The 10,413-nt window shown below is 40.8% G+C and overlaps 1 protein-coding gene across 4 annotated transcripts in view; it reads left to right on the top strand.

The window, feature by feature from the left end:
• The window catches only part of dlgap4b (discs, large (Drosophila) homolog-associated protein 4b), a 363,341-nt gene that overhangs the window by 266,466 nt on the left and 86,462 nt on the right, over positions 1-10,413 (top strand). For 2 of the 4 annotated variants that reach the window (XM_061984692.1, XM_061984690.1), the window contains exons 6-7: positions 5,572-5,661; positions 9,983-10,121. In XM_061984692.1, coding sequence (XP_061840676.1) covers positions 5,572-5,661; positions 9,983-10,121 — 229 coding nt within the window. The remainder of the gene's footprint in view (positions 1-5,571; positions 5,662-9,982; positions 10,122-10,413) is intronic. The other 2 variants (XM_061984691.1, XM_061984695.2) reach the window with 1 other exon arrangement.

The raw sequence follows: 10,413 nt of genomic DNA, 5'->3' as shown, positions 1-10,413 counted from the left end.
ATAAACACCATACAGGGTAATACAAAATGTGACCCAAATAAATAATAAGACAACAAACACCATCATCTTTCAGGCAGAACTGGTCCACCAGCAATAACATCCAACCATAACATTATTTTATATTTTCACTTCTTCGTGAACATTTGTTTTCTAATTTATGGAATTTCTTTTGATTCAGCCATAAAATTAATGAAATAATCTTAGAATTTTGTTTTTAAAATGTTAAAAATAGCCTTTTAATGATGTATTCTGAAACAGTTTAAAATAATTAGAGAACTGACTAACTATGTTGCACAATTAAGTCTTTTTTTTTTTAAAGCGAAAGAGGTAATTTCAACAGGTACAGCATCCTATGTCATATCTACATGTAATAAGATTTGTAACAAGGCAAACCGTTTGTAAATTGGTCGAATATCGAGCAAGTTATGGTAACTTAATTAGTACATGTACCATTGACATCAATGTAATGATTGAGGCTAGCTGTCTGAGGTAAGATGGCTACAACGTTGCTACGCTGGAGAATTATTGGTCATACGAAACATTCTCAGAGCCAATCAGAAAGGAGGGGCCGTCCAAGCATACCCGCCCCCAAAGTGCCAAAAAGAAACATGACAGCCCGAGGAGAGATGCCAGGAGTACACAGAGAGCGCACAGACCGAGACGGCGCGCACGCAGAAAGGCACCGGGTGCGCGCAAAAGGGTGTCGCGCGCGCACGAAGTGGAGAATCAGCGCGCGATAACAGTTTTTATGCGCTTGGATTTTTGGCACTAATGTGACGCCATACCATTGTCTCCTTGTTAGGGTCTTTGTTTCCTTGTTGTGGCCATTGTCTCCTTGTTGTGGTAATTGTCTCTTTGTTGTGGTCATTGTCTCCTTGTTGTGGTCATTGTCTCCTTGTTGTGGTCATTGTCCCCTTGTTGTGGTCATAGTCTCCTTGTTGTGCACTCAAGTAAACATCATCAGCTTGATATTCTACACATTGTAGTCACTGTCTGAAGTCACCATCAACGTGTTGATATTCTTCAGTCACTGTCAACAATGTATTAGTGTTTCCTGCAGGACTGCAATCTATTTGTGTCAGCCACTGTCCAATTTGCATAATCCACCACGATATGTTTGTATTTAATTCTAGTGGACGCTGTAGCATAGAGGAATAACTTGGGGGAAGAAAAAGTCAGTCAAAACATTTTGAAAAATGTTTAAAACTATATATATACTTATATATACTTGCAGTGTGCATATTGTACATATTACATATTGTTATAAAGGTGTCTGTTACTACATTATATGTATACTTGCAGTGTGTATATTGTACATATTACATATTGTTATGAAGGTGTCTGTTACTACATTATATATACAGTATAACTATTTCTAAAGCGGACATGTTGCACGACGGACGTGTGACAAAGGTACGGTCGCAGCAAACTTGAAGTGTAAAGTGTGAGGAGAACATGTCTTGTGTGGCGGTGATAATGATGTCAGAAAATGGAGGCCAAGGCAGTGCTGACACATTTTGTCATGTCTACTCAGAATTGTAAAACATTTGCTGGAGGACATGAACAACCCTCTCAAGTAGGAACCGATTTTGCCCTCCGGCTACATCTGCTGTGGAAATGGAATCCTGTTTTAGTAGGGAAAAACAACCATTTCCAATTTCGTATTTCACAAAATAACAATAATAATTGGGAAGTTATGTTTGCTATTGTGGTTTTACTTTGTTATTAGTTAAAATAGCTAGTCCAAGTTAAACAAAATGTGAGGCTGTTTCTTCTAATGGATTTATTACAATCTTTGCAAGCTGGGTAACGTTTGCTGTGGTCTGGAACCACTTGGTAACGTTTGCTGTGGTCTGGAACAACATGGTAACGTTTGCTGTGATCTGGAACAACGTGGTAACGTTTGCTGTGGTCTGGAACAACCTGGTAATGTTTGCTGTGGTCTGGTACAACGTGGTAACTTTTGCTGTGATCTGGAACAACATGGTAACGTTTGCTATGATCTGGAACAACATGGTAACGTTTTCTGTGGTCTGGAACAACATGGTGCCCTAACAACTATCAGTAACATAGCCAATGTTTCACACAGACAATGTATCATGAGACATGCAAATATAAATTAAACACACAGAGGATATAAGTAACGGAAATTAAATGAGCTCAAATATACCTACAAACGAGGCATAATGATGCGATATGTACATACAGCTAGCCTGAATAGCATGTTAGCATGGATTAGCTTGCAGTCATGCACTGACCTAATTTGCCTGATTAGCACGCCACACAAGTCAATAACGTCAACAAAGCTCACCTTTGCGCATTCATGCACAGTATAAAACGTTTTGGTGGACAAAATGAGACAAAGAAGGGGTGGCATGAAACACGTCTTTCTGTGGCAGCGTCGGAGAAAGTTGTACATGTAAACATGTTGTTGTACATGTGATTTTTTTCATTTAGAGAAAATAAAAATGTCAACATAATCACTCCAGTATTATTCATATTGATACTCCCCTTGGTATCGACATTGCCAATTAATGGATTGATCCACCCTCTTCTTACGTGTGGTGCACTGAGACGTTGTTTTTTTTGTTTTTTGTTGGCCCTCTGCAAATCTTAAAAAAATAAAAGAATTAACTATCAAGAGTTTATTAGTAAAGCTGTCAAATGCTGCATTTTTTAAATTTATTTATTTATTTTTATTTTTATTTTTATATTAATCAATCCAACAAAACAATACACAACAATACCATAATAATGCAATAATGCAATTCCAAAACCAAACCCGACCCAGCAACATTCAGAATAGCAATCAACAGAGTAATGAGAGGACACACAAACATGACACAAAACAATCTAAAAGCAGTCAAACAAAAATTTATATATTAACAACAGTATCAATATTAGTAACAATGTCAACATAGCAGTGATTAAAAATCCCTCATTGACATTATCATTACAGACATTTTTAAACATAAAAAAAAAAGAACAATAGTGCCACAGTAGCTTAGACTTGCACCGCATCTCATAAACTTGACAAGACACTGTGTCCAATATTTTCCACAAAGATAAAATAAGATAATAACTATCGAGATTTTATTAGTAAAGCTGTCAAATGCTGCATTTTTAAAATCAGATTAAAAAAGACAGATTATTGGTCGCAAATGCAATTTTGTTGTTAGAAAATAAATCGTGTGACTAATCTGCGTGTGTATGTGATTAATTGCATGAGTTATCTTGTTATATTTGACTTTAATCTACAAAATGCATCTTTCGGTTTTACTGAATTAGAACCCTCTACAGGTCTGAACTTTACAAAGCACTTGTTTCTGTAGTTTCGAGCTTGCTTAGCGGTTAGCTTAGCTATTAGCATGCCTGCTCATGGCTTTCTCTCACTGTGTAACATGTTTAGCATCGTCTTCCACTGGTAATGAATACAAAAATACCGTATATTCCGGACTATAGAGCACATAAATCGCACCGGTTTAATTTTTACTTATATTAGCCGCACTGGAGTACAAGCTGCAGAGGTGGCCGGAGTCTGAGGAGAAGAGGAGGTCATTGGTGACTTTGAGGAGGGCTGTTTCTGTGCTGTGACATGTGCGGAAGCCGGATTGAAATGGTTCGAGCAGATCATTGGAAGTGAGGTGAGTTTTGAGCTGAGTGGCGACGGCAGGTTCCAGTATTTTGGGCAGGAAGGGAAGGTTGGAGATGGGCCGGCAGTTGCTCATGGTGTCCAGGTTTTTTGAGGATGGGGGTGACAGCGGCCAGTTTCAGGGTGTCGGGGACTAAGCCAGAGCTGAAGGAGGAGTTGATGATGTTGATGATGAGTGGGGAAAGACAGTTTTTAACCAGAGCGGATCTGATGGGGTCCAGAGCACAGGTGGAGCGTTTCATGCCCACCATGAGTTTGGATAGCTGTGTTGGAGAGACAGGAGAGAAGTGAGACAGGGGCTGAGTGGTGCAGGGGGGGGCAAGCAGGTGGAGAGGAGGCGGAGGTAGTCAGGTTGCTGTAAATGGTGTCTATTTTGTTTTGGAAGGATGATAGAAAGATGTTGCATTTGATAGTGTTGAAGGTGTTGGACATGTTGTCGGTAGGTTTGAGGAGTTTATTTATTGTGAGAGAAGAGAGCTTTGGGGTTGGAAGAGCCTGAGTGTATGAGGTCGGAGTAGTAGGTGGATCGAGCGGAGTTGAGGGCATCTGTGTATTGGTGGAGGTGATCAGTGGAGGCTTGATGATGGACAGTTAAACCAGTTTTCTTGTAGAGTCTTTCCAGTTGGCGTTTGCGGGACTTCACTATATGGAGTTCGGTGCTGTACCAGGGTTCTCTCTCTCAGTCGTCCTCAGACGAGCTTCCATCAGAGTCTCCAATCATTCCGGTTCTCTATACACCCGGCCAGCTCCGTAGAGCTTTCAGCTCCCGCATCTTTCTTCAGGATGTCCTCGTACGTTAGCGCGGGACGTCCTCGCGCTCGATGCCCGTGCGTTGGTTCCCATAGGACCAGCCTGAGAAAAGCGCTATATAAAATATAATTCACATTACTACTATGATTACATCGATATTTTTTATGGATGGGGGGGGGGGTGCTGGAGCATATCTCAGCTGCATTTTTTTCTTTTTTTTGTTAAATTTATATTATATTCATAAAGTCAGTAAATACATCCCTGGACACTTGAGGACTTTGAATATGACCAATGTATGATCCTGTAACTACTTGGTATCGGATCGATACCTAAATGTGTGGTATCATCCAAAACTAATGTAAAGTATCAAAGAAGAGAAGAATAAGTGATTATTGCATTTTAACAGAAGTGTAGATAGAACATGTTAAAACAGAAAATAAGCAGATATTAACAGTAAATGAACAAGTGGATTAATAATCCATTTTTACAGTTTGTCCTTAATAATGTTGACAAAATAATAGGTAGATAAATGACACAATATGTTACTGCATACGTCAGCAGACTAATTAGGAGTCTTTGTTTGTGTACTTACTACTAAAAGACAAGTTGTCTAGTATGTTCACTAATTTATTTAAGGACTAAATTGCAATAATAAACATGTGTTTCATGTACCCTAAGATTTTTTTATGTTCAAATAAAGACAAAAATGCAATTTTTTGTCCTTCCCTTTATTTAGAAAAGTAAATTTTTGTACCGGCACCGAGACAACCCTAGTAAATGGTAAATGGTAAATGGGTTGTACTTGTATAGCGCTTTTCTACCTTTTTTTTAAGGAACTCAAAGCGCTTTGACACTATTTCCACATTCACCCATTCACACACATACATTCACACATTCACACACTGATGGTGCGAGCTGCCATGCACGGCGCTAACCAGGCCCATCAGGAGCAAGGGTGAAGTGTCTTGCTCAAGGACGTGACTAGGATGGTAGAAGGTGGAGATTGAACCAGTAACCCTTAGATTGCTGGCACGGCCACTCTCCCAACTTTGCCACGCCGTCCCGCCATGATATGTTGATGTTTCTCCGTGTGTGCGGCGAGGGTTAGTTCCGTGTGGAAAGGTAAAGTGGAATGAATGACTAACCCTCCTCCCCCCTGCTGTGAGCAGCAGAACCCTGGATGGTACCTCGGTGCAGGACATGTGGTCTCCCCTCCACAGCGTGTCCTCCCTCCAACAAGTGGGCAGGTCAATGAGCAGGTCAGTGGCGGCCCTTTCAGGCCCAGACAAGCGCCCGTCACGTCAGCAGAAACCATGCACCCGCTGACAGTCCCGCCATCTTGGAGGCGAAAGTTACTGACTCTGTCCTCAGTGACCTGACCTCTCATGATGAACCTCTGCTAGCAGACATTGGCTTTTCTTTTGTCGAGCACCAACTTTCTTCCTTTGCTTCTTTGGCCAGCAAGCAGACCATGTGACCATGTGACCACCCAGCTTTGCATGCACTGCTGCTGCTGTGATGGAAGCTAGAAATGAGATGAATTCTATCAAAACATGTCGACTCATAAAGCTGACTTTAGTTTCCTTTTTTTTTTTTACTAAATCAAACTAAAACAAGTCCACCTTTAAATCTTGTCTCCAAACTCCACTAATTTGAATGTTAAAGGGGAACATTATCACAATTTCAGAAGGGTTAAAACCATTAAAAATCAGTTCCCAGTGGCTTATTTTATTTTTCGAAGTTTTTTTCAAAATTTTACCCATCACGCAATATCCCTAAAAAAAGCTTCAAAGTGCCTGATTTGATGCCAACACAAACAAACATGGCGCATAGAACAGCAGGCTATGGCGACATTAGCTCGGATTCAGACTCGGATTTCAGCGGCTTAAGCGATTCAACAGATTACGAATGTATTGAAACGGATGGTTGTAGTGTGGAGGCAGGTAGCGAAAACGAAATTGAAGAAGAAACTGAAGCTATTGAGCCATATCGGTTTGAACCGTATGCAAGCGAAACCGACGAAAACGACACGACAGCCAGCGACACGGGAGAAAGCGAGGACGAATTCGGCGATCGCCTTCTAACCAACGATTGGTATTTGTTTGTTTGGCATTAAAGGAAACTAACAACTATGAACTAGGTTTACAGCATATGAAATACATTTGGCAACAACATGCACTTTGAGAGTGCAGACAGCCCAATTTTCATCAATTAATATATTCTGTAGACATACCCTCATCCACTCTCTTTTCCTGAAAGCTGATCTGTCCAGTTTTGGAGTTGATGTCAGCAGTTCAGGGAAGCTAGGGTCGATATTCTTCTCTTGATCATCTTCGGTGGCATAAGGGACGGTGTGAGCCAAGACATCCAGGGGTTTTAGCTCGCTCGTCTGCGGGAACAAACTGCCGCCATGGCTTGCCGTGCTACCGAGGTCCTTTGTCCCTGAATTGCTCACACACACCGGCAGATTCTATAGGGGTCTGGCGGCAGATTTCTTTGACTTTATCGTTGGAAATGCATGTGCTTTGAGTGTCACAGGATATCCACACAATCTTGCCATCTCTGTCGTAGCATAGCTTTCGTCGGTAAAGTGTGCGGAACAAACGTCCAATTTCTTGCCACTTTCGCATCTGTGGGCCACTGGTGCAACTTGAATCCTTCCCTGTTCGTGTTGTTACACCCTCCGACAACACACCGACGAGGCATGATGTCTCCAAGGTACGGAAAACAGTCGAACAAACGGAAAATAACAGAGCTGATTTGACTCGGTGTTTGTAATGTGTTTGAGAAAATGGCGGATTGCTTCCCGATGTGACGTCACGTTGTGACGTCATCGCTCCGAGAGCGAATAATAGAAAGGCGTTTAATTCGCCAAAATTCACCCATTTAGAGTTCGGAAATCGGTTAAAAAAATATATGGTCTTTTTTCTGCAAGATCAAGGTATATATTGACGCTTACATAGGTCTGGTGATAATGTTCCCCTTTAAAAATTGATTTTAACCTGTAAATACATAATTTTAGAGTTTTTCCACATTTTTCTTTCCAAAACCTAGAAGCATCTTTAAAGGGAAACTGCACTTTTTTGGGAATGTTATCCTTCACAATAATTATGAGAGACAAGAAGACAAAAGTTTTTTTTTTTTTGCATTGCATCATGTCAAAATCATCTCGTTCTAGGTAGCTAGAACCATGAATTAATTAACTTGGACCCCGACTTAAACAAGTTGAAAAACTTATTCGGGTGTTACCATTTAGTGGTCAAATGTACTGAATATTTACTGTACTGTGTAATCTACTAATAAAAGCTTCATTCAATCAATCAAGCTAGCAATGCAGCTAATGTTAACAATCAATTTTACCTCTAAATCACTTAAAAAATGCATTAAAAAAACCGTCAACAATACTTTATTTGTGTAACCTGTATAATAAAAAACTGTAGTGACATTGTTATTGTAAGAAAGAACAATGAGGAACTATTTTTCTAGCGTCGTAACACATCGGCATGCTATGAAATAGCTTGGCTTCAAATTCCACATTGTGCAGCTTGAGTCACTCTCATCTCACTCTCTCGGCTTCCGTCTGCTCCAACGTCTCAGCCTTCCTTCGTGCTGGCTTCTAGAAGCAGTAGTTCATCCTCCGTATATTCAGCTTCAAAAACATAAGGTTGTGAATCCTCATTTGTCCAAAAGTAGTCATCTTTTTGTTCATCACAAACATTTGTTCATCACAAACATCACACACGGGACAGTTTTATAGGTATAAACAGTTTTGGTTATATATTAAAAGATGAATGAAGAATCCATACGAGTAGAAATGCTATTGACAGCTAAAAGACTGAACGGTACTGCTGTTGAAAAAAAAACCACACACACACAAGTGGAAGGACACTACAGCACCAGCAGTAGGTGAACTCGTCCAAAAGATGACGCCATAGCACAATCAATAAAACACTTTTTTATGCACTCAGTGGAAAAAAACAAAAACAAGTTAGCCGCAGCTTATTTTGAGTTCAAAGCATAGGAAAAAAAAGTAGCGGCTTATAGTCCGGAATGTACAGTATATTGTAAAACTTCCAAACGTTGCTTGGAGTGATGAATGAATACTCTTATCGAGCAGAAACGCTACGGACCGTTATGCTTCCGGTTCGAGGCACGAAACAGGAGGAACATTTTGCAGTGAGCAAACTCGCTTAAAAGATGGCGCCATAGTACACACAACAACACACCTTTTCAGTGTCTCTGTCGGTGTTCTACGAAAACTGTTTGTTGAACACGAAACATTATGACTGGTCACGCACTGGTCACTCCCAAGTTCTTTGGATGACATATATGTTGAGTAAAGAGGACTACCGTGACAGAATGGTACAATATAAAGCTTTAGGAGACCAGCCCTTACAACGCAACAATAGCATCAACAAAAAGAAGTGTCAGGTTCAAACACTGATTACATTTATTAAACAGACAAGAAGCAAGGAATCATGCAGAGACAGAGTTCAATTTGGCTCAATGAGGAGAGACGTTTGGGGCTGCACACTCAGTTACAATCTCCCACCACGCTCTAAGGTCCAGACCCACGTGCTCCTCTATTTTTTTGGGAGGTCCCTGGTTACATCACTGAGGCTGCTTCTGAAGGAAGGGGGGTATTTTCAGCAGCCCCAGTTAGACACGATGAATGATTATTCAGAAATGCAAATGTGCTGACACTCGGGATATCGCCCTGTCTCTGCTTTGTCTGCGTCACGGTACTCGATGTTCTGGACACAAACACTGATAAGAGACGACTGCAATCCAAGATTGCAAATTGTCCCTATGCACAGATACAAAAGTACAACTTCAGCACAATTGATAATAACTATAGCAACGGCCTTTAAGCATAAGAATTGTGTGATAACTTACACTTTATTATTCTAACAAGAGGTCTAAATCCAAACAAAAAGTCAGCTTATGTAGAGCGATAACGGCCCCTCCTGCCCACAAAGAAATACAGCTGCTACTTCAAAACAGATAAGGAACTGGCCAAAACAGCCCTGTGAACCGACAAACAGGAGCCCTTAAGACAAAACAAAGAGTTTACTAGCGGACATAAGAAGAAAAACCCAAAGCGTTCACATGGAAAACCAATAGCTGATTTAAACATGACTATGGACTTGGTAAGAACACTTAAAAAATATCTCATTCTCACACTATCGGCGAAGAAAAATCTGTAAATTAGCCGCATCGTTTTATAAGCCGCAGGGTTCGAACCGTGGGGGGAAAGTAGCGGCTTATAGTCCGGAAATGACGGTACTTAAAATGCTGAACTTATATTAAACTGAGTATAAGTTTGGGTAATAAAATGGTGTACAGTATAGACGTTTTTGTTAGGGAACACAAAGCAATGGAGAAAGGAGGACATATTAAAAGGAAATGAAAGAGACTCCTCAATAATAAAACCCTCATTTCAAATATTGCTGGGATGTTTTCCCCCCCGACACATCCTCAGTCCATCCATCACATATTAACATCAACATCTTTTCATTCCTTCAATATTCCTCCTATAGTGGTCCTATTTGACTGTGGTGCACTTCCTCTGCTCTGCAGCTGTCTTCCATCCCTCCGAGAGCTGGCCAATAACCGCAGTCTGGACAACCTGGACTGCATCGGGGGTCCGGGCTCCTCCTTGCCCCACTGGGATGATGACGACTTCAGCACTTTGGGCAGACGCAGTTGCGTGGGTCGAGTAAGTTCTTGTCGCTGCTGATGTTTTTTGTGGTTTTTAGTAAGCCCCCAAATTGCCTTCCTCGGGCTCTTTTCTGCTCTGCTTTGCTTAGCAGATATTTTCCTCGCTTGATAAAAAAAAAGCCGCAGATGAATATTTCATGAAGAGCATATAGACGTTCCTGCTCTAATCAAGCTTCAAGCGACCATCTTGTATTAATATGCAGTGGAAGTGCCGAACTTGAGTGAGTCATAAAGTGGTAGTTTTGTGTAAAGAATAAGCCTCAGAATGAAACGCGACTCCTTCAAACCAC

The sequence above is a fragment of the Nerophis lumbriciformis genome, linkage group LG23, assembly GCF_033978685.3.
Source record: "Nerophis lumbriciformis linkage group LG23, RoL_Nlum_v2.1, whole genome shotgun sequence".
Taxonomy (NCBI): domain Eukaryota; kingdom Metazoa; phylum Chordata; class Actinopteri; order Syngnathiformes; family Syngnathidae; genus Nerophis; species Nerophis lumbriciformis.
This window is presented reverse-complemented; position numbering and strand designations above follow the sequence as displayed.